This window comes from Oryzias melastigma, linkage group LG1 (genome assembly GCF_002922805.2).
Source record: "Oryzias melastigma strain HK-1 linkage group LG1, ASM292280v2, whole genome shotgun sequence".
In the NCBI taxonomy this organism is placed as follows: Eukaryota; Metazoa; Chordata; class Actinopteri; order Beloniformes; family Adrianichthyidae; genus Oryzias; species Oryzias melastigma.
This window is the reverse complement of record NC_050512.1, coordinates 8,055,569-8,079,810: the sequence shown is the minus strand read 5'-3', so window position 1 is coordinate 8,079,810 and position 24,242 is coordinate 8,055,569. Positions and strand designations below refer to the sequence as shown.

Genomic DNA, 24,242 nt, shown 5'->3' with positions numbered 1-24,242 from the left:
ACCCTTTCCTGTCATAGTTCCAACATTCAAAGTCCCAACTCTCAGTCCAACACTCGTGACTTTCCTCTTCTCTCTCTTCCTACGAACCTGCCTTCCTCCTCTCCTTCTTCCACCAACAGTAATCCAATTTCCACCAGCACCCTGTCGGTGAACAGCACCGATGGCGGTCGTTGTTAACCCGGGCCTCGACCGATCCGGTATGAATGTCATAGGTCTGATTCGAATATTTGACTTGGCAAAGATTTTACGTCGGATGCCCTTCGTGACACAACCCTCTGTATTTATCCGGGCTTGGGACCGGCACAATGAGACCCTGGCTTGGGCCCCCTAGTGGCTACATTATCTAAAATACCACACTAAAATGTCTCAAAACAGCTATGACCAACCAAATAAAATTTACTCTTGATCAACCATGCCAATCGACTGGTTTGGATTTGTTTCTGTCATCGTTGACTTGTTGATTCTATCGTGTTGACTTGAATCATCGTTTTTCATAAACCAGCTTCACCTACAGGAATCCTTAACAGTATGTTTAACCTGTTTGAATGTGGTTAAACATAATACCATTGATCAGATATTTAGACATAACAATGAAAAAAACATATATGCAGAAAAAAGTGGACTCGAAAAAAAATTATGAACCAGGTGAATCTAAAAGAGAAACCTTTTTACAAATATGAAGGAAATAAAGCAAATAATCTAATCTTATTTAATGAACTTAATCATTACTGAATTAAAGATTTGTTTCTTTTTCCTTTGTCAAAGTAATTGTTTTGCTCTTTTGTAATCTATCACCCATGCAGCTTCACTGCAGCCTTTAAATCGCCTCTAGTGAAGCAACAGTGTATTAAAATAAAAGGAAAGAATTAAAAAATAATAATTTTAGACGTTAATAAAAAATGAATTATTATTTATGATCCTGACTTTTTTTTCCTCTTTGTGTTTTGACCAATCACGGCACGAGTCCGTGCAACGTCAGCTCCCATCGCTGCGGGCATTTTGGTGATTGACAGCAAAGCTGAACCAATTAGGTCCCTGATGGTGTTTTCCAGCAGCCAATCAGCGTCCTCCTTTTCTTATTTGAGGAAGTTGTCGAACGTGTATGGGAGCGTTTGGCAGCAGGGTAAAAGCAGAGTGTCGTTACTTACGCGCGAAAAGCTGATTAGAATTGCAGCTGGAGAGCTCGAGCACGTTTATGAACTCTAGTCAAGGAAGGCTCGCGGCAGCTGTACGTTCACTTTAGCGGTGGGCGGGGCCAGATGGAGGCGCAACCACGAGCTGGCAAGGAGCAGAGTGGAGCAAGAGGAGCACAGAGGAGCTACGTAGACGTGGTGCGGGGGGTGTCTAATAAATATAAATCTATTTAACTTATAACTTAATTATTTTATATTTTCAACGGGGAGAACAGATATCTAAGTGACGGAAATTACGTCAATCTGTAGCAAATGTGACTACAGAGTGAGAACTTTCCAACATGTAAACAAATATTAACAAAAACCTTTTTTTTTCCAATAAAAAGGTTGAACTCTTAAGTCAGTTCACTTTAGCTATGTCTGTGGTTTATCCATAGAATTCTCACAGATGAAAAAAACTTCTTATTTCATTGGAGTCAAAAATAAAAAAAGAGACAAGGCCTTTTTTGCTGTCTGATCCGTCTCTATGTCCCTGCTGCCCTCAGAGCATCATCATGCCAGTCTACAATGCCTCCCGCTGGCTGGACCAGTGTCTGCAGGGCATTCACCAGCAGGACTTCTGTGGATCCATGGAGCTGTCCGTGTTTGATGACGCCAGTACTGTGTGTGAACCCATGAGCACGTTTGTGAAACTATGTTTCATCATGTTTAAGTATCTCTGTGTGTATAGCCTACAAATGTGAGTGCTTTTGTGTGTGCCAATTTTTGCCTTTGTCACTTACTAATGTGTCCTAGGATGACTCCCTGGCAGTTTTGGAGGCCTGGAGGGAGAGGCTGGAGGCGAGGGGCGTGGCTGTGGTGGTTTCAGGTCACAAATCGGCACAGCCCAGAGGAGGTGAGGAGACTCCGCTAGAGATTTGGTCTGAACATGAGGTCGTTCTTCTTGAGAAAAACTGAGTTTGGCATGTGCCACATCTACAGTTTGTTTTGAAGGAGGGGCTCTTGTTGATGTTTGTACAGAAACCTTTGTTTTAAATATGGATTTTTTTTAAAGAAGTATTTTGCAGTAACTATGTTGTAAATCTGTGTATCAATCGTTCATTAGTTTTTCAAATTTAACCGAAAATTGAAAGAAATAACTTGTTTTTTGTTTTATGATTTGCGTATTAAATCGTAAATAGAGAAAACAAATCAATTTTTGTAATTTCGTCTGAGACACAGGAGTAACCCGGAAGAAGTTTTATTTTATTTGTATTTTTTTAGTGGTTTAATGAGTACACGCAATGCGAGTAGCTAATATCTATTCAGTTGATTTTAAAATTTTAAGTTAGAAAACAAAAAAACATGTTTTTGTTTATGGTTTTAGATTTTAATTGAAAGACGAATGAACAAATGATACAAGGATTGTTGTACATGTGCAAAAGTATTTTGTCCACCTGTTAAAAACCTTAAATTGCGGTGTCATCTTGTGCTTCCCAGTTTGTCCCTGTATAAAAGAGATCTACAAAAAGAATGTTTTCAATTCTTGAAAAAAATCCCTTTTGGGGTCGAGGGTTGCTGGAGCTCATCCCAGCTACTATTGAGCAAAGGCTATATACAGCCTAGGCAGAATAGCAGTCTGTCATAAGGGGGCCACAATCGCACACAATCAGTCACATTCACACCTAGGGAACTTGTTATGTCTTCAGAAATGTTTTTGAGTCATCATAAATGTACATAAGCATGCACAAGTGTTCCTTCTCCAAATACACATACACTTACAGACAAACTCAAATTACAACCTTGTTATTAGCTGCTCACATTAGAACAAGGTTGAACTGGTTAAGCCGTGGTGACATTCACCTGTACCAGGGTTGACCTCTACGTGTGATGCAGGTTTTTTGGTTGTCCCGGCCCATGGAGGGTCGTAAAGAGGAGCGGTTTCCTCGAGCCTCGTATTGGCTACCTCAAGAGACATCATGGAAATGGAATAAGCAATTGTGTTTAGTGCATAATGATGTTTTTTTTTTCTTTAAGGATAATGTAAGTTTCACTCACTTATGACGTATGGGTGATGCTGTCGCTTGGTGACAGTCTAGAGAGGACGGAGTACAGGCTCCTGACTGACTTCATCCAAATGGTAAATGGTAACTGGCGTACACTTGTATAGCGCTTTTCTACCTTTCTTTGAAGGCCACGGTGCACGCACGGGATGCACACATGATCCGTAAGTGCTTGTAGGACGCTTGTAATACAGGCACTAAGCTAATTGTCTAATTTCCTCATTTATAACAGTCAGGCTGCAGACAAGGAGTGCACTTAAACAGCTCTAACAGACCCCTTGTGCAGTGTACAGGACTTGGGGTGGTTCAAAAAATGGAAAATCTGTTTTAAGTAGAAAAGTGGATGTAACGTACATGATCTTTTGCAATATACTTACCACACATATAGCAGTCATGCTTTCCATTTTTATGATGCTGTATGACCTTCAAGGCTGCACGTTGGCGCTCTTGCCTCACAAGAAGGCCCCGATTCAAATCCCCACTGGGGGATCTAAGACAGAAACACAAAATGGGGACCTTTCTGTGTGGAGTTTGCATGTTCTCCCCGTGCATGCGTGGGTTTTCTCCAGCTTCCTCCCACCGTCCAAAAACATACTTCATAGGTTAATTGGTGACTCTAAATTTCCCCTAGGTGTGAATGTGAGAGTATATACGTGTGTGATTGAGGCCCTGAGACAGACTGGTGACCTGTCCAGGGTGTAACCAACCTTCACCCATCAGCAGCTGGGATAGACTCCGGCACCCCCGCGACCCCGAAAGGGACAAAGCGACCAAGAAGATGAATGAATAAGTCAAGGAGACTCCAATACACTCTATCTATATGCTCTCCTTAAGATGCGTTCACTCCTCTCTATGACCCTCCACTGGCAACGGAAAACCCAAAAACCCACAGCACCCATTCAGGTCAACCCCTGTAAGGGTGAATGTGACTACGGCTTTAGCTAACCTGGATTTAGCTCAGAATCCTCTTAGAAGTTCTGGAAATAGAGGAAATAGAGGAAAGTCTAAGCATCTTTGCTGAGCCTACTGAAACAAACCATTGAGTTCATCGAAGTCTATACACTTTTAGACCAGACTATAAATAGCAACTGTAATAGAAGAAGGCCCACTTTAAACTTAAGATTATCCATCCTTCTGTATGGTAACGCAACAGGACAGTTTGAGGCCAACTCCACTCTCAACCCACATTTGAAAAATGCAAAAAAGGGGTAGGCTGAACAGGGGAGGTGTGGTTTGGATCTGTGATTGACAGTGAGGTTAGCTTGAGGTAACGTACTCACTTTGTGTCTTCAGTATGAAGTGGTATCACCACAGAACTTTCTGTGGAGGTTGAGGATTTTTCTCCTCCACCTTCTCCTGAGTGAGTCGCTCATGGTCCAGACCAAAGCTGACCCGCATCTAAGTGGTAAAAGGTCGCTAGCATCACAGCTAATAAAGGCTAATGTATTAAGCAAACAATCCCGGGAGAAATGTGTTTTGCAAATCCCATCACCCAAACAGTTCCCTGGATTCAAAGCCAATTGAGCTAAACCACTGTTGCCTAACTTCAAACTCCACTGGAAAGTTGTGCTGGCCAGGAGAGTTTTGACAACCGAAGATGAAACAGCTATTAGCCATGCTAAAGCTAACATGATAACAACCGACCGTTACAGAATCGAAGATGGGCGGGGCTTTTATACTGGAGCTGCAGAGCATGATGATGTAAAACTTCTGAAATGACCTGGGACTTACACCAGTTGACCAATCACAAAATTCAATTTTAGTATCTTGTTTCAAACTGTAGGGGGCAGCACCCAGACAGTTTTATACTGTAATTTCAGGAATTAAACAAGTTTATTTTTAATTATCAAAAATGTGGCAACAGAAAGCACTTCTAAAACCCCCCAAACCACTTGACAAAGTTGATTAAGTGTTTGGTTTCCCTTTAACAGCCTTAAGGTTACAGCTACCAGCAGCTTTTTTGTGAACAGCATCTTTTATAAATAAAGTTCCTTATAAACAAGCAAACAAAAAAAATATGCTACAACTGTTATTGCTTTTTAAATCATGAAGGATAGACATTATAGTTTTTAGTCTAAACTACAACTTCCTGGCCAGAACTTGCTCACAAGTACGCAGATTCACACTCGGTGTTGTGTGTCTTTCAGTGGGACACTCGAAGAACCAAGCTGTGGCTCAGAGCTCCGGTGAATTCTTGTGCTTCCAAGATTCGGTTTGTGCTGCACTCCACAGCGTATCAGATTTGATTCAGAGGCCGTTTTTGTTTTATGCATGTTTGTTGGCCTTTTTGCAAGTCACATTTTGATTCTTGCAGGATGACATCATGCTGCCCCAAAGAGTTCGTCTGCAGTTTGAATCCTCTCTTCTTCATCCAAAGTCTGTAAGTTCTCAAGTGTGCTCAAGTTTTCCCCCCGTGACCTATCTGACCTGCTTTTATCTGTCTCTGTTTTGGAGGAAGGTATCTGTAATTGTATGGAAAGATTTAGATGTTTCCTGATTTGTGAGTTTGAGTTGGGATGATGATGATGTGCGTCTCCATCACAGCTGATTGGCGGCAAAATCTGCAGGCTGCCAGAGGGATCCACGGAGCGTTACACTCGCTGGATCAACTCGCTGACCCCCGATCAGCTCCAGACTCAGGTGACCAGAGAGAGCTCAGCCTAGTGAGTGTGTGTGCGCGTGTCCATGTGGGTCCCTGCATGCATGTGTGCGACTGTCCGGTCACGTTTGGCTGCTGCTGGTCAGGATCAAACATCGGGAAAGTTAGTTTCCACAAACAAACAGTTTCTAAAACCGCAGATCATGGAGACATCCGCAAAGGAAATAGGTTGAAGTGTTGATCACAGAGAGGAAACTCTGGAAAAAGGTTTAGTTTGGGAGCCTCAGCTCAGACATTCACATTCAAGGTTAACAACACAGATCTACAGCAGGAACGTGAGCATGAGGAAAGAGGCTATCAAGGTTCCTTCCAAAGCATCATTAGACTCTGAAATTTGAGATTGGGGATGAAGTAGTTTGAAGGTTTTAAGCAAAGTTTTTTGGATCCGAATGAGTCTGATCGGGCCAGAGTATTCCGAATGGCGTGTTTACATGATGCGTTTTTATTCTGATCAGGGGTTTATTCCGATTACTTGGGGCCATATAAATGAATGATACGTTCCATTTTCATGACCTCCATTGAGGTGGCCACACGAGCCTCAAGGGAACTGGAAGACACACTTGCACTCCTCTTGAGATGTAGCTGCTCCTGTCTATAACCCAAATCTGGTCCAGACCACCCAAAAACCAGAAAGGGGGTTTTTCCGTACAGAACATAATGCCTGGTGGTAAAGAGTTCAGTGGTAATCAGGGTGGGGACTTGGACTCGAGACTCAGACTTGAGTCACACTTAAAGTTCACATGCTGAGACCTGGGTTGAAGCTACGAAGGATGTTCATTTGTATGTTCTTCATTCATGTTCATTCACAGGGTCTTTTTTTTTCTTTTGTGCTACCTGGTGGGTAGTTAGCATTCTAGCGTCAATCATTCTGAAATGTTACTCAAAATTGTGTCTCCTTGACGATCGCCACAGTCCTCTGCAAATTCAGCAAATGTGACAGTCGTGGAAGAAATAACTTCTATTCCTGTTTACTCTGAAAACTGTTTTCTTTCTTTTTACTGATATGTTATATTTTAGGTTCTAATTTAATATAAAATATATATATATTTTGTTTTTTCAATAGTCATGTAAAGTTTCACGTCGATGAAAGTGTGGTTCTAAAAAGGAATATCTACCAAAAAATCAGGGTTAAGCTCATTGGTCCTGGCCCTAAAGTGAGTGGTCTTTAGAACAGGTCTGTGGCCGACTTATGGTCCATATGAACGTGGGCTGGTTGATAAAATTGATTAATCGATTTAAGCTAAACAAATCAATAATTGATTTATAAAAGTATAAATCAATTTAGCATATAAAGCTAAATTCCCCTAGCTTGCTGCTAACGTTTAATGAAATTTCCCCTGTGACGGCTAATGCTAACACTCGGTCGACTTAAACACACATTGTTGACTAAATGAACATCTTTATTTACTTTAAAGTAACCACTTAAGGTCTAAAACAGTGTTTTGCTCATACTTTCTTCTTCTAGAATAAGGTGTAAGGCTACAGTACGATCGCCACCTAGTGGCCAAACTGAAAGGCCTTCCAGGAGAAGCAGAACAATGTTTCCAATGTTAATGATCTGAACATTTTTGTTAGAACTTCTCCTTTAGAGAATCCATGTAACACTGGATGCTATTAACTCATTATATCATTATTTCACTAATATATTTTACAGTATTTGAACTGTAGCATATTAATATAAATATATTCAGGCATATAGTAGATTATTCATGTATTTCTAAACAAGTGTGTATAAATGTACAAACTCAAAATTGAATTGAATTAAAGAATCGAAAAAATATCTGAATTAAATCGATCCAAGTGAATCCAATCAAATAGTTTCTGTAAATCATAATCGACACCCAGCTCTAATATGAACACAAGCATTACGTCGGCGACCCATTTTCAAATCTGACCACTCTGCTCTTTCAGGCCTTCACGTCTCACGGACCCACCGTTGTCATGCCAACCTGGTTCTGCTCACGGGAACTGTTCCAGAAAGTCGGACCATTCGACGAAGGAGGAAAGGTAAACTTTTCTCAAAGAAATAAAAAAATCTTTCCAGCGGGAGAGTGTCACCTTCTGTCTTGTGTTATTACTGCCTGGTCAACCCATCTGATCAGGGCCCTCTACGTCTTCAGGGGGTCCCAGAAGACCTGCTCTTCTTCTATCAGCACCTCCGTCAGGGAGGAAGTCTGGTCAGGGTCAACGAGTGTCTGCTGGTTTATCGATACCACGAGGAAGCCGCCACCCACTCTGTGACAGAGTCAGTGTCGGCATACACACACACACACACACACACACACACTAGGGGTGTAGGGAAAAATCGATTCTATAATACATCGTGATATTTCATTTAGTGATAATATTGATTTAAAATATTTTGTTTGGAAATCGACAATATTGACTCTTCCCTTTAAGAACAAATATTTAATTTACTCAAAGAAAAGAAGCAGGAACTTGCTTGGGTAAAAACAACTTGTATATGAGATACAGTTGCAGTGCTTAATATTGTGATTAATAGTAAAAATTCATTTTATCATGTAATTAGAATAAAAGTCGTATTAATTCTCAGGTAGAGTTTTTTTCTAAGTCATACTCTTTAAAAATAAATAGGAAAAAAATTGTTTCGGGGCAGTAACAGTCTCGGGATATACTGCAATATGTATCGTATCATGAGATCCATATCGCGATACGTGTCTTATTGCTACACTCTTGCCAACACACACCCCTATTACACACAATCAAACAGACACACACACACACACACCCATACATACACACACTTAAACAAAGACACGCATACAGATCTACATATTGACACATACACATACGAACACATACCGGTACTTGCACTCAGACACACACAGGAAGACACTCTAACACTGTCACACTCATAGAAAGACCCACACTCAGACCCACAAACACTCATGCTGAGACTCACAGGAAGACACATACACACACACAAGCAAAAAATGTTAACAGATGCAGACACTTTAAAAGAAAGGCAGTCTCACTCGCAGGCAAACACTGACTGAGAGACACACAAACAGAGATAGATATGTTCACAGACACACACACAGATTGACACACATTGGCAAAATTGGAGACACACTCAAAAGACAGACACACACACACACTCTTAAAAAAAAAGAGACATTTATACTGAAAGACAAAAGCAAACATAGACACAAAAAATATACATAGATGGAAACAAAGCCTAGAAACAAAACAGAGAGATTCAACACACACAAACAAACTCAGGAAAACACACAGCGAAACTTAACAATATAGAACAACGTTCAAGCTTTCTGGACAGAAGATGACATTGATTGAGAAGGTCAAAAGACAATCAGAAAAAAAATAAGCAAAGTTACACTGAAAAAACTCAGTGAAACAGAGAGAGTGTGAAAGAGGAACCGCCATATAGTGGTGGACCACTGTACAGTTAAATAAACTTTAAAGGATGCCGTCTGTGAAAAAGGTTTGAATTGTTGATCTCAGGGAAACCATGTGGAAGCTGCGCTTGGACTTCCTACAGGAGAGAGTTCTCAGCCAGTGGGAGCACTTCACCATATGGAGCGCTGGTAAACAGGGCCGCAAACTGTTCCGGAGTCTGAGCCCCTCGTCCCAGAAGAAAGTATGTCCACTCACAAGACAAGTACATGAATTCACCCCCACATTCATGCTTCATCATGCTTGGACCATTTTTTTTTTTAGATTTCATATGCAAAGACATTACTAGTGTTCATCCTAAAGGCCCTAGTTACATGCACCCATACAGGGGATTGACCTGTACAGGTGCTGTGTGTCCTTGGGTTGCCCGGGCCTGTAGAGGCTCATAGAAAGGAGGGGCTGCCTCTTAAAGGGAGCGCAGCCGTGTCTTGTAGTTCCCTGTAAAGGGCTCGTACAACCACCTGATGGCACATCATGAAAATGGAACGTACCATTGTGGTGCATTAAGTGTATCATGTAAGGACAGTGTTTGTTACCCACACTTATGATGTACGGTGATGCTGCCCTTATGTCGCACTCTAGACATTAGTAGGGATAGGAGGGGTCAAAAAAAGAGAAACAGTCCGACATGCCTGCGTCTCACCTACTTATCCCCAACTCTTATGTGTTGTTTAAATGTTCGCTATAACCTGTTGCCAAGAGCATCCCCACAGAAAAAAAGGTGAACGAAAAAAAGCTTTTCCCATTTTACACCCACAGAAAGCCTGTGTTCACCCATAAAGACAGTTGTGACTAAATTATTAGTGGCCCAGAATCTGCCCTTCTACTAACAGGATGTTTTGTTTTTCTTGAGTAGTAATGATCTGGTGTGTCTTCACAAATACCTCTTTACCCCAGACTCTTGTGTGATAGTTTTTCTGTCATGTTGACAATAACTTTGTGCTTCAGGGTTGAAGAATGTGTGAGTCTTTGCTTAATTGTGTTGTGTTGCATCAGGTCAGAGCGTTCTGTGACGTGGACGTGAAAAAGATCACGAGAGGCTTTTATACATATGAGGAATCCCAGGTGAGACTGTGGCCAACGGCTGAAGAGTGTTTCTCTTTGATAGTCTGATTCTCATCCTGACTTCAAAGTTTACTCCTGTTCTTCATGCTGCTGATGTTCCTCCAGGAAATACCCAAACCCAGAATCCCGGTTCTGGACTTCAGAGACGCTTGTGGACCCTTCATTATCTGCGTAAAGCTGGTGAGCTTTTTTATTGCATCTGTCCTCAGCTCTGTAAAAAATATAGGCTGTGCGCTTCTTAGAAGTGGGTGGAGCCTAAGACTGAAAATCAAATGTTTTATGTTTGTTTTGTGCTCCATGCATTACTGCCCATCCAATAAAAAAAAATCAGTAAGACACTGAATCCCCCACACAGGGTCAGGGCGCTCTGAAACTGAAAAGACCGACACATTCTCATTCCCAACTGGTCACATATTGTCGTTTGTTTAAGGATCCCAATGCGTCACTTTTTGACGCTTTGTGCCACAATTTGTGGCCCGTACTGGTACCCTAATTATGCACTGGATGCATTACCTACCGGTACCAGACTGGAACTGGTACCGGATGCAAACTGGGCTCGGACTTGGACTGGTTTAGGGTTAGGGTATCAGTGCGCTCTTCGTGCCAGTACTGAACTGGTTCCGGTTCACACCCTGGAGGTCAGGGACCTGTGATTTATGGGAACAGCCAACACGTCAAACATTGAGTTAGGGACACCCAAAATGTCAAAAAGTGATGCAGAGGCGTCCTTAACCAAATGTCAACATGTGATGAGTTAGGAGTGAGAATGTTTGAAAAGTCATACTTAAACCTGTGAAGAATGTGTAAAACTGAAGCAAGTTGGAGATGAAAAGTATGAAATTCAAAGTAAAAGAATAAAAAAAAAAGTATTCAAAAATAATTACATTAAAAAAAATGTATCGTAGATGAAAGTTTGTCTCTCAAACATGTTCCAGTTTTTAAAATCAAAACTCATATTTTTGGTTAAAGACCCACTCTGATGAAAACTTGTTCTTGCTGCATTTTTCTCATGATGGAGGATACATGTAAAGACAATCTCACAATTGCATTTCTTAGTATTTCTTTATTTAAGTTGTTATGAATCAGGAGCATATAAAAAAATATGCCATGTGAAAAAAGATGGTATTTAAGTTGTAAAAAAATACAGTGGGCTTTCTGCTCCGCTCCGTTCTGCTGGATCCACTTGTAGACGACTAGATCTATTTATGTCTGTTTTACACATCTGAGCTGGTATCTGGCTCAGGTAGCTCTGATACTGCTCACCATTTTTGTTACACCACTAATGTTATGTTTAGGGAGGGCGGGACTGTAAGCTAGTGGTGTAAACAGAGAGCAGCAACAGGGAAAGGAAGGGGGGTGGGGTTGCTCTGCATCAACTGTCCCACCCACAATTCAGAGGTGAATTTCAAATGAACTCCTGCTGCTAGAAAACAACACAGTTTTTTTTTTTTTGGCTAAAAACAACATAATCAGTATTAAATGACCACTGAGAGCACTTTTAAAATAGATCCAGAGATGATCAGAGTAGGACTTTTAAAGTAAAAAGAAAAAAACAAATTTCAAACAAAAATGTTGGCCTTGTTCCTACTGCAGGGAGCATCTTCATCGTGTGCTCCCCTATTGTTCTTCTGCAGGATATGACGGGGGGTGTGTTGGAGGAGAACCTCAGCTCTCTGCACTTAAAGGAGGGAATTGATTACTATCACTTCAGCTGAATGATGAGGAATTGGCAGAAGTGGACTCGCGCTAATGAACATTTCAGTTTGTACGTCATGAAGTCATTTCTTCACCTGAGAGCCGCTCGCATATCATGACCTTTTGTGTGTGTGTGCATGTGTTGAGGCCATGTCAGTAACAGCTTTCCTTATGAAAATATGTATTATGTTTTTAGAAGGATTCTTATTTTTATAATAAAATACTACAAAATCAGTTACTCTTTTATATAATGTTAAAAATAGTAATTCCTCATGATTAGTTAGTTGGGTAACTAGTTGTTCCCATCACTCAGTACCCCCGTCATTGCTCTTCTAGGCCTCCTGAAATTGAGCACTTGTACACTCACATTAACATCTCTTCCCCCTTACCTCCACGTCTGCATGCACCACAAGCCTGGACACCTGTGTGGAGAAACCACGTGTTGGTCCCCTTTACTGGGCTCTTCACTTCCTCCAGACTCTCTGAGCTCACAGTGTGGCCACAAGTCAGACAAGTTTCTGTTTAACTTCAATAAACAAAAAGGAACCAGGCCTTGAAGGAGGAAGTGGAAGTGGAGAAGCACCCTGAGGCCACCCAAAGAACATGAAGGGTAAAAACCTCCCAGAGACTATAGAGGGACAGGCTGGTGTAAAGGTCTGGAAGGGAAAGGTCTGGTTTAACGTGGTTGAGGAGCAGGAACAAGGCTTGAAAGTTAAAGCCAACGTTGTAATAAGATTAGTAACAATGAAATGCTTAGATTTGGTGGGTAGTTGCTCTCTTACTTTGAGATAAAAATCTGGAACAAATTCAGGTTTCAATCTCAAATGGTTTGCTTAGGAAGATCCTTAGTCACCACTCCCCTTACGGGTGAATATGGTCTGTCTGCGGCCAAAAAAAGGGACAAACCTGTATCAAGACCTCTTGTTAAGCCCCTTCACAGAAAATGTTCATGCACATTCTTTGGAAAACCCAAAAGCAACACACAGGGGTAAGTAAGGGTTACGGATTTTTCATTTTTCAACCTCCATCAAACCCTGCAGAAGGGGCCAGTTAGTGCCGTTCAAGTGATAAACACGTTCACTGCGTCCTTCCAGCAGATGTTAGGCCATAGTAGAGGTAGAGCGGTCGACCTGTGATCTGAAGATTGTAGGTTCAGTTCTTGCTCATGTGTCAAAGAGTCTTTGGGCAAGACACAGAACCCCACATTCCTTCTGGTGGTTGGCGCCGGCGTTTGGCAGTGGAGCCACCATCACTGTCTGAACAGATGAATGAGACTGTGCTTTCGTCCTTCTAAAAAGGTATGCCCATTTATGAAATGTTGATCCCATGTAGCATTTGGGGGTTGGGCCCAGATGGCTGCCATTGGAAGAGACTCAACCACCAAGAACTAACCTACAATACTGAACAAGCCTGGGTCCATGTTGGGATTTCTGCGATGCAGCAGAGCATGTTTTTCATGTTTTCATGAGAGGCACTTGTACTTGCTCTGGCTCAGTACCTCTCTGCAATGGGAGACCCTACACCACCTGTGTCAAACGCCAATCCTCGAAGGCCCCATTCCTGCATGTTTCCCAACATACTCTGCTAAATGGCTGGACTGGCGAACCAGGTAATTCATGAGTAGGGCTTGGATATCTGGAAATCATGCAGACACTGTGGCCCTTAAGGCCTGCAGTTTGACACCCCTGCCCTACGGGGAAATTTGCCCTTAAAAACGTGCCCCTGGAATTACTCCATTTCCTAAAACTCCAACCCCAATAAGTTGGCTGCACATATAGGGGTATATCTTATCTCGCAGGTTAAAAATATTTTTCTTCTTTTTCATCTTTGTTTGAGATGATTGATGACATGTGTTACTTTTTTGTCTGGTTTAAAGTCCCACTTTGACCATCTTTTGATCCATTGTAAAAGCTTTCCCAGTGGTCTTTTTAGCTATGATTTTGCCGTTTTTAGCCAAAAACTACAAAATCATATGTCATTTTCTTTGACATAGATTCTGCAGAGCGGCAGTAGAACATCAGAAATTCAATGTGGGCGGGACTGTTGGCCCAGAATAAGCCCGCCCCCTTCCCATCATTCACGGCCTCCCGCTAGCTTGCGGCCCCTCACAACCCCAAGCTTGCATATTCGGTGCAACAAAAATGGCAAGCAATATTGGAGTTATTCAGCCAAAGACATACATGAATCAATTTGTCTGCAAGTGGATGCATCAGAATGGAGCAGAGCATGCTGTTGTAACTTCTACATCACACCTAGAAGCTTTTTATGTTTTTTCTCTTTGTGATTTACAAAAATTATAATAAAGAAAAACTCTGAAGTTCAACTTTTAATCTTTCATTTATTTTGTATATATACATCATCAGAAAAAATCTACAAGAACATGTTAAAAAAACACAATTTTCATAGGAGTGGGTCTTTGACTTAGAATGGGCCAGTTGTACTGGTAGACAAAAGACGGCTCAGTTTCTTCCAAAAAAGGCAGTGTCTGTGTTACGGAGTAGGCGTGTCCTGTGGCTGTGATTGTTGTTTCCTGTTGTGTTGACCAGGACTTGCTCCCTGGTATGACCTCACACATCTCCCTCACAGGAAGGACGTGATGCTTTCTCACACGCCCCCAAACACACATACAGAGGTTTACTTCAACAAACAAGCATCATTAAATCGTTTCTTTTAGGTTGACTAAAGGTTGATGAACTCCCGACAGCTTGAATGTTGTTTCAGCCTTGCACAAGCTCAGATCATGACGGCCGCTCACCCATGGGTCTCCCCCTTCAGGCCCTCTCAGTTATACATGCATCATGAAGACAATGCAAGGAAATGGGAAGCCCCCAGCACATAGCTGTACTTCCAGAAGTTTTCCTGAGCACTGATGTGAATCCTGAGCAGCTGCAGCACAAACTGAAGTCACAGCACCGGTCCGTTAAAAGGAGAAACAAAGGTGGATCCAGAGTAATGGCTGAAGGTAAGACTGAACTGGAGAATGGAGTGAGACATGAACCATAGAGGGGGGAGAATGTGGAGTCGGACAATGAGCAGAATGAACAAATGGTTGTTTCCCCTGCTTCTCATGTTAACATCAGAAATACAGCTGAGAGAAAAGAAGAGGAGTCTTCGCTCGGATGGGTGTGGTCTGCACAACTTTGATGGTAAGCGCCTTCTTTTTGACTCATTTTCTTGTTCAATCCTTGCTCGTCTCTACTCTACAGTATAGTAACCATACTCTACTAAACCATTTTTTAGAACTGCGATAAACCTGAAGCAATTTTTATGATGCAAGAGGTTTTTTTTAGATGTAAAGGAAGCATTATGGGTTTGTTGGTGGATTCACTCCTAAAGATTTACTGCGGCTTTGGTTGTGTGGTTCTACACCAGAAATGGAAATATTCTATAAGTTCATTTCTGAATGAACAGTTTAATGAAGTTTACAAAATAACCTACACTGCAAAAATTTAGTCTTAAGAAACTAAAAAGACACTTTTTTCAAGAAATATTGTTTTTTTTCTGTCTTGTCTGTCTTTTTCTGTCTTGGGAGGAAAACACTCATAATGTCACAGAGACTAGAATTCTTATCTTAAACCAAGAATTCTTGACAATTTTTCCCCATTTTGTTAAAATATATATATATATATATTTTTAATATTAATAATTTTAAAGTTTAAATAAGTTTTAAAATTAAAAATGTGTAAGATTTTTTATTTTAAAAAGAGCCTGTTTTTGCAATACACGCTTTCTTAAATGCCACATGTAATATTAATATTACTTTAATATGTCTTAACTCGTTTGACATATTTATCACTTTAACCAATGTGTCTTGTTCTTTAATTTAAAAAAGTACAAATTTTAGTGTGTTTTCCTTTCTGAAATAGTACATAAAATAACTTAAGTCACTAAAGGTTATTCACAGTCTAAAACGCCGTTGGGATCAGTAATTTGTTCCATTCAGAATTTTTTGCATTCGGAACAAATTACTGATGAACGTAATTAATTAAAAAAAAAACACCAAAATAAATGCAACCAGTTGCAAAACTTTACAAAGAATTTAAGTGTTTTGGTACATTTTAACGATAATTTAATCAATACCACTTTATTCATCAATGGAGTCTGCAGTCAATTGGAATCGGTCTAAACAGAAGGGTCAGGGCTGAGTTAGGGTTCACTCACTTAATGCCTTTTTTTGCTTCTTTTTCACTGTATACATGCTGAACTACACTATTCTGTACTAACATTGCTTTGTCTTTTATCGTCACTCCTTCTTCATCACCTCATTCCATTACCATAGGCTGGGTAAATACTGATTGGCTGCAAAGTGTCTGTTAAAAAGTGACAACGAATACCTAAAAAAGAAGTTCTGGTCACATAGCCTGAATGTTCAATATTATTGGTCTGATCGAAGCACCAGTTGAAAACTGGAACAATAGAAACTTGGAACATAGGTGGAAATATTCCGTAGTTTATGCCAACAGCAAGACAGTAGAGGATATTTCTGTCTTTCAAAAGGGCACAATGATGGACATTCCACCATCTATCAAATTTACAGTCAACAGCAAAGTTGCCTTTAATATTAATAGTATCTTGCCTGTCTTTCAGTCTTGTTTACCTTCTTGCTTGATGCAGAGTAAATATGTGTTTGTTAATAACTTTATTGATAATTGATGGAATAAATTGTTAGTCTATTGATACACATTCAATTATCAGAGTTAATTCTGGATATTTATTGCAATAAAATTAATCTAGAAAACTACTTGTTTCTTTGAAACAAATTTTTGCTTCATCTTCTGGACAATTGAACTTTCCCTCTAAAACAGGGGTGTCAAACATACGGCCTATGGACTGCATCCAGCCTGCCAGATGGTTCAATCAATCCAATCATGAAGACAAAAAAAATATAAGAATGTTGAAAAAAAAAGCAAGTTTCTATCCCATTCCTGTGGCGAGTTAATTAAAAAAACATGACCACAATGCACAATTCCGCCACTAGGGGAAGAAAAGAAAAAGAAAAACTGGTATAACAAGAGATAGAGAAATAAACAGCATTTCTTTGCAAGCATGTGGCACATCAGGGTAAAATGCAGTTAGATTCCCTGTTAAGATGCTATAAAATGATCAGGTGTGACACCACAATTACCAAAATGTCATTCGGAAAAAGATAATAATAATAAAAGCTCTAAAAATAATAAGTGATTAGGCCACTAGGTTGTTTGAGGCATTTTTATCCTGATGAGAAAAAGTTAAACAAAAACAAAGCTACAGATAATAAGCTAACCATTGGGTATTTTGCTATTATGTTCCTGGTCCGGCCCACTTGAGATCAGACGGGTTGAATGTGGCCCCTGAACCAAAATTAGTTTGACACCCTTGTTCTAAAATGATTCTCTGTATCAATTAACATGATGTTTAGCATACATACCTCTTTCCTCCGCTGGTAAACCAGGTGCAGCAGGGCAAGGTCAGTGCAGCCTCTGTAGCTGTTACCCTGACAACGGACCACACTGCATATCAAATAATCCACCTGTTGTGAAAAATGATAAAAAGCTAAAAAAAAAAAATACAAGTTTGAAGTACTAATATGTATTTATTTCGTGAGTGACCATGGTATGGGTGAGATAATGCCACTGACATGAATAGAGATGGACAAAACAAGCTTGTTACCTTGAGTAACTAAATGAAGTCAATTCAGTCGCCATTTTTCCATACCACAGATATCGCCCGATTTTACCAGTTTGGGACCAGAGGACGTTAGCAAGCAGTGATTGATCCAAGATTCTGTCAATCAAATGCTTTGAACGTTTGAGGTGGGGCCAGCAAGCACCACATGCTCTTATTGAGGAATCTGATTAGCTAGTTTGTAACTTGAATAACTTGTGAGAAAATATATAATGGAAAAAAATGGAGTTTAGCAAGAACATGTTAAAAATAGACGCCAAGGCAAGAATGGTTATACTGACTAACAAAACGACTGAATAATAAACGTTTTCCTTTTCAATAGAAGTTTATGCGATTTTGGCTTTCTAGGACCTGCGGGTACATCCTATTTGGAATGCGAGGGGGGAGGGGATGATCAGTCCAGTTCTCTATGTATTGTCTATGGATAATGCTCTTCGAGGTGTCCATTATCAGAAATCAATGGACTTTATGGAAGCAACTGTCCTCCGCTACATGTTAGAGTTCATACCTCTGCAATGTCCATCAGTTTCTGACAATGGAGACTTTATCAGACATTAACCTAACTTTTAGAATTCCTGCTTTTACTTCACTGTAACAGTAACAGTGTATGCAGGGTGAGCAAGATTAAGTTGAGTTTCCTGGTTGATTTGCACTTGACTCTGTGGTAGCGAACCACCATGGACCCCAATAAGGTACACTCACATTCTGAGAGACCACTGTAGACAAACAGACTGTATATAATCCTGCAAACCTTTATTGAGACCCGTGCAGATCATTGTTGAACCCCATAGATTTGTCTAGACCCCTATAACTTATTATAGATCCCATAAAACTGAACGAGACACCATACTCTTGTAGACCTTCATAGACTCATCTCTACCCACAGACTTCTGTGAATCTCTCCAGAGGAAACTAGATCATCATAGGTTCCTGTAGACCTCAAACCATTCATGTAGACCTCTGCAGGCCATTGTAGACCCGACAGAGTTACTCTGACCCCCTATTAACTCATATAAACTTTTGTTGACTAAAACAGACAACTGAAAAACTTTGTGTGAAATCAGCCTTGTCTGTCTCCCACAGCTCTGGATCTGTCTGGGGGCTTGAGGATTGTCCTTGTGGGAAAGACCGGATCAGGGAAGAGTGCAACAGGAAACACTCTTCTCGGTAGAGCTGCCTTTAAAGAGGACCCCAGCCCACTTTCAGTGACCAAACATTGTCAAACTCAGAGCGGGGAGGTCGATGGGACTGTGATCCATGTCGTCGACACCCCGGGACTGTTTGACACGGGCATTACAGAGGAAGACCTGAAGAGCAGAATAGAGGAGTGTGTGAAGATGTCTGTGCCCGGACCTCACGCTTTCCTGCTAGTGATCAGGCTGGGGGTCAGGTTCACTGAGGAGGAAAGAAATGCAGTGAAATGGATCCAGGAGAACTTTGGGGACGACGCCTCAATGTACACCATCATGCTGTTCACGTGCAAGGACCAGGGCAAAGCTGACAACGCCCTGAAGGAGTGCAAGGAGCTGCGCAGGCTCTCCATCACCTTCGGCCGCAGATATCATTCCTTCAACAACAACGATGCAGAAGATCGCGTGCAGGTCACCGAGCTGATCCACATGATCAAGGAGATGGTGCAGGACAATGGCGGGAAGCACTACACCAACGAAATGTATGAGAAAGCGCAGAAGAAGCTGAGGGAGGAGGAGGAGCGGCGGAGGCAAGAGGAGGAGGCGCAGAGACTGGAGGAGAGGAAAATGTGGGATGCAGAGCGAGAAAAAGAGCAGGAGCAGAGAGACAAGAAGAAGAAGGTCAAAAGGAAGAACGTGCGAGTGGCGGCGGCTGCGGCAGTGGTGCTGGTGTTTGCAGGGGTGGTGATTGCCGTGGGGGCCGACACCACCGTGGCTCTGGCTTTAGGAGCTCCCGCTCTCCTTCTAGGAGTCATTTGTGGCTTAGCAGCCATTTCCATATGGAAAGGCCTGAACTGCAGGGCTAAAAGGAGCGCTGCTGTGTGATAATAAACAATGATCCTGCATGACAGCAGACTGTGGTGACGTGAAGTAAACAAAACTTATAAAATACGAAGTGTCTGTTCATTTCTGCCTTTTAGAAACATATTTGTGTTAGTTTATTCTCATAACTGCAATGATTTTAAAGGACAAAGTTAAAATAAAACTGCAGACAATAAAGACTCTAATGGGAGCTAAGTGGATGACAGCTGGTGACCACATGACCACAGGAAGCTGGAAACAATGAAGAACATCCTCTGGGAGAAAATCTATTTATATTTCTTTGAATGCATATAATAATTGTGTCCAATGATTAAAAAACAGCAACATCAAAAAACAGAAGAGAAAACATCACAATAACTCATTTGTTATTCTTCAGTGAAGAAAAAAAAAATCTTTTTTTAAATAAAATAACATTTCTTGACTCCCCCTCTTTCACCTACAATTTTCTTTTCACAAAATATAATTTATCAACAAGTGAAAAATAATTTGAGTAGTTTTATTCAACAGTTTCCTGAAAGAAACAAAACACTAGTAACTGTGAGGAGTATGGTGGCCCTGAAGGGTAAATCACAACAGCAAATCACTCAAAAACATGTTAAAGAACATAATAACAACTACAATGCAAAACAAAAAAAAATACATTTTAGAAATCAAAACAAAATCATTAAAAACTAATAGACAACTTCAGAAAAGAACCAAAGTAATTTTCAGGAATCGAAATGAAATATTAAAATAAGGAAACACAACACCAGAAAAGATATGAAGTGTTACTGGATATGCTCTGAACTAATTATAAATAGGGCTGGGAATTAATTTAATTAATTAATTAATTAATTTTTGGTTACAGTATTTGCCGACCACTTATTGTCTGCAAATAATCACAATATGAAATCACACACAAAACTGTTCAATTAGAACATACATTTTTCATCAAAGCTGCCAATCCATTAAAAAATCTAACTAATCCCACTTAGATTGTGACTGTTTATGATTAATCAAAATGTTTTAATAGTAAAATTTTACATGAAGATATGTGGCTTTAAAAAAAAAAAAAAAAAAAACTGGCCAGAGGGAAAACTTCTCCTTCATTTTTATTGTCTGAACTGTTTAAATGTATCAAGTATTATCCCTGAAATGTGATGTGTGTTGCAAAAACACATCAACAGTTAGATAATCAGAGCTCTAAAGACTTTAATGTCTGCAGTGTTACTCCAAGAAAACAGAGATGCGGTTAGTTCCGATCACGTGGCCCAAACGCTCTTTATCAATGTGTAGACTGCTAAAAAAAAAAAACAACTTTGCATCATCTTCTGGACAAAAACAAAATTTAAAAGATGAACTGATTCTAGTGACAGTCAGTAAATATGTATCACTTTCCTTTGCTGCTGCAGTTGAGGCTTAGTGTCGCATAACACAACAACACGCCGGACCACGGATCACATAGTCCACTTTTTTGTGTAAAAGCGATCTAATCCAAAATAAATAGTAATAAAAAAATAACTGAAAACTGATTGAATATTTATTTATTTTGTAAGCGATCATGGTATAAGTGAGAAGTGAAGCGTTTTAACAAATCCCATGGAAGACTGAACCACCGAGGCAAAGCTAAGCACTGTTTCTTTACGAGGTGTAAAGGTGTCATTTTGCGTCAATGAATATTAATGTGCTACCTTTCACAGCCCTAATCATAAAACTTCTATGAATATTCGGACATTGAAGATGCATTTGGAAAAAAAAAACGTCAAAAATCAAAGATCTTGATCCATATGTACCTTTTATGGTTACTTGTTTATGGAGAGAGAATAGACTCACTCGATTTGTGGGTGCATAATTCTTGATTTGTGCATAAATAAGGATTTGTGCATGTGTTTTCTTGATTTGTGTGTGTGTAATTTAAGATTTGTGCATAACTTTGGGTTTGTTCGTATGTAGTTCTTGATTTGTAAGAATTTGTGCGTACATATTCTTGATTTGTAACTCATACAATAGGTTTTGTGCATAAGTTAAAAAATTACAACATTTAAAAACATATAAAATACCATTTACACATGCACAAATTAAAATTACAACAGCTTGAAACTAATTACACGCAAAAATCTTTAAAAAATACAAACAAATCACCTCTTATGGACGAAGCCTAAGTTATACACGGATTCCATCGTGAGACTCTTTTCACGTCTCACTGATTCATCCGTGAGTGATGCGTTTAAGTACTACTAAAATGCTGGGTCATTAGAGTTTTTCCTATCAGCTGTTTTAAACTTAAGATGTGAATAATATTGGGGGAAACTCTATTTTCTCTCCATACTTGTTGGGTTTTGATTTTTATCATTTCATTGTAATTTCTGGAAAATACTGTTGTTTTCTGAAATATTCAGTTTCATCTTTATTTTTTCAGGAATTTTGTTTTGGTTTCTGGAATTTTGTAAATGTAATACTTTTTCTTAGTATTATTGTTAGTATTACTTTTTTTATTTGTCGTTGTGACCTTTATTGTTTTTGCGTTAAGTAATTTGTTGGTGTGATTTGTCCTTCAGGGCCTCTGTAGAGGAGATAATTTAAAGCAAAAGTGGACCAAAGAAAAAAAAAAAAAAAAAAAAAAACTTGCAGTTCCGACCGCTCACTTGGTTCTGCTGCGGTCCTAAATGAGTTCTGACCAGCGAGCAATAAATCAAAGTGAAGTCTACTAGTCGCACTCAGCTCCCCATTTTTACATTTTTTATTTCTTTGCCAAAGTTAATCAGAAAGTGAACAGAAACATTTGAAACAGAACCAGAATTATTGTGTTTGTTCCAAACTAGAGTCCAGATGAGCGTGGATGATGTGAGAAAAAAGAACTGCAGCAGGTTCAGATGTGGTAAATCAGAACTGACTGAAGAATTACACTGATTTGTGCTGAGATTTTGTCATCTTAAGTTGTTTTTTTCTAACTATTGTTTCATGAAAAGCATTTGTTAGATATAAAATTCAACACCGCAGCAATTTAGTCGAAAAAGTCATTTTTTTTCACTGCCCTTCAATCACACACAAGGCAGAAAATGCAGCCTTGTGTGTGATTGGTGGAGCAGAAGGTCAAGCTGAAAGTGCAGCCATGGCTGCACTTTCAGCTTGACCTTCTGCTCCACCAATCACACAAGGGGGCTGTTGTCCTAACTCCCAGTCGTTGCTTAATCATGCCAAAGATGCAACACCTCCATTCCTTTTTTTACTGCTTTGTCTATTTGTGGAACAGATTGGTGACCTTACCCTTACAGGTATTGGCAAAACAAACGCAGCCAGCTACTTGTGCTGCTGTCAGATCACTGTTTCTGCTCAGGTCCTGCTCTATGGGCGACGGAGAAAACCACCTCAAGTGTGATCACTAAAAGACAGACATGTTGCGGTGGTTCAGATAGCTCCCCCAGGGGATGGGTCAAATGCAGAGAGCAAATTTCACCCACCTGGAGGTGTGACAACTACTGGGACTTCCCTATAGGGCTGTCGATTACACTCAAACTGCTGCCGTTAAATAAAGTGGCTGTTTTTTCATGTTAAACATCCACGCCAAAGAGCTCAGGAAAACTTCTGAGATAACTGGATCTATTTGAAGAGCAATGTTTGTTCTATCCTCCTCTACCCAAATCCAGTCTTTACCAGCTGATGACTCTTGGAACTTTCCGCTTTAATCCCATTCAGTTAGATTAATCCACTACATACTGAAACAACAACATCAAAAAAAACATTTCTTACTATTAGTGTTTTTTGTAGATGGGAACACAGGCAAAATATAAAAAAAGAGTTGTTGTTTATAATTTTTTTCTTTTGGCAAAAACTGAAGTAAATAGAGATTCCTCCATAGCCTTTTACTATTCTGAAATCTTGTTTTTGTGAATTTGGAACTCCAATTTATGCAAAAATAAATACTCCAAATCAACTATTTCTTCAATTAAATTTGGATTTTGACTAGAATTATGGAAATGATTACACCTTTCCATGATATTTTTTTTTTTTTGGAAAGAGTCCATATGAGAATAACAAAACAAAAATGTCGCTCTAATACATTGAGGAACCATCTTTGAACCTGTTAAAGTTTGTAAGTTAAAGGGCCTATATATCATGATATTATTAAGCTTTTTAAGTAAACTAAATCTATATATATGATCATTAAAGCTGTGAGGTGAATAACTTTTTTAATCGCGATTAATCGCATTGTCAATAGTTAACTCGCGATTAATCGCAAATTAATATGTGGCCTTTTTTAGGAAAAAATGTGTGTAATAGTTTTTATCAGAAATACTTTATTTTGTAACATTGTATTGAGATAAACTTTCTTAACAATAAAAGGCTGTAACATAAAATGCCTAACAAAAGCCCAAGTGCAAGTAAAGGGCATTTTAATTCAAAACTTCAATCAACGTTCAGTAAAATAAAATAAAAACCATCAAAAATAAATTTTCCATAACACTTTCCTGTTCATTTTTTGTCAGGACCAAATCTTTTCCTCCTCTGCTGAATTGCAGTAATAAATGAAATAGAGATTTATCATTTCCAATTAACT

At 39.7% G+C, this 24,242-nt stretch overlaps 2 protein-coding genes across 2 annotated transcripts; both read left to right on the top strand.

Annotated features, from left to right (window-relative positions):
- The first annotated feature begins 1,078 nt into the window (after window positions 1-1,078).
- On the top strand, window positions 1,079-13,905 carry b3gntl1 (UDP-GlcNAc:betaGal beta-1,3-N-acetylglucosaminyltransferase-like 1). The gene is made up of 12 exons (XM_024259965.2): window positions 1,079-1,331; window positions 1,679-1,795; window positions 1,929-2,028; window positions 5,323-5,387; window positions 5,490-5,555; window positions 5,720-5,815; window positions 7,746-7,841; window positions 7,955-8,079; window positions 9,318-9,453; window positions 10,266-10,334; window positions 10,440-10,514; window positions 11,969-13,905. The coding sequence occupies exons 1-12, from the start codon at window positions 1,260-1,262 to the stop codon at window positions 12,047-12,049; spliced, it is 1,098 nt and encodes a 365-aa protein (XP_024115733.1). The 5' UTR covers window positions 1,079-1,259; the 3' UTR covers window positions 12,050-13,905.
- Window positions 13,906-14,835: 930 nt separating this feature from the next.
- LOC112137577 (GTPase IMAP family member 7) lies at window positions 14,836-20,520 on the top strand. Its single transcript, XM_024259966.2, has 3 exons — window positions 14,836-14,991; window positions 15,110-15,175; window positions 18,777-20,520. The coding sequence occupies exons 1-3, from the start codon at window positions 14,847-14,849 to the stop codon at window positions 19,706-19,708; spliced, it is 1,143 nt and encodes a 380-aa protein (XP_024115734.1). The 5' UTR covers window positions 14,836-14,846; the 3' UTR covers window positions 19,709-20,520.
- Window positions 20,521-24,242: the final 3,722 nt, after the last annotated feature.

What these genes read in the sequence shown, in the direction of transcription:
- b3gntl1 (XM_024259965.2), top strand. Translation starts at nt 1,260, where the DNA reads ATGGAGGCGCAACCACGAGCTGGCAAGGAGCAGAGTGGAGCAAGAGGA. An exon ending in TCTTGTGCTTCCAAGATTCG is followed by an intron (nt 5,388 to 5,489) that starts GTTTGTGCTGCA and finishes TGATTCTTGCAG; the next exon opens with GATGACATCATGCTGCCCCA. An exon ending in GCCCCTCGTCCCAGAAGAAA is followed by an intron (nt 9,454 to 10,265) that starts GTATGTCCACTC and finishes GTGTTGCATCAG; the next exon opens with GTCAGAGCGTTCTGTGACGT.
- LOC112137577 (XM_024259966.2), top strand. Translation starts at nt 14,847, where the DNA reads ATGGGAAGCCCCCAGCACATAGCTGTACTTCCAGAAGTTTTCCTGAGC. An exon ending in ATCCAGAGTAATGGCTGAAG is followed by an intron (nt 14,992 to 15,109) that starts GTAAGACTGAAC and finishes TGTTAACATCAG; the next exon opens with AAATACAGCTGAGAGAAAAG. An exon ending in TGGTCTGCACAACTTTGATG is followed by an intron (nt 15,176 to 18,776) that starts GTAAGCGCCTTC and finishes TGTCTCCCACAG; the next exon opens with CTCTGGATCTGTCTGGGGGC.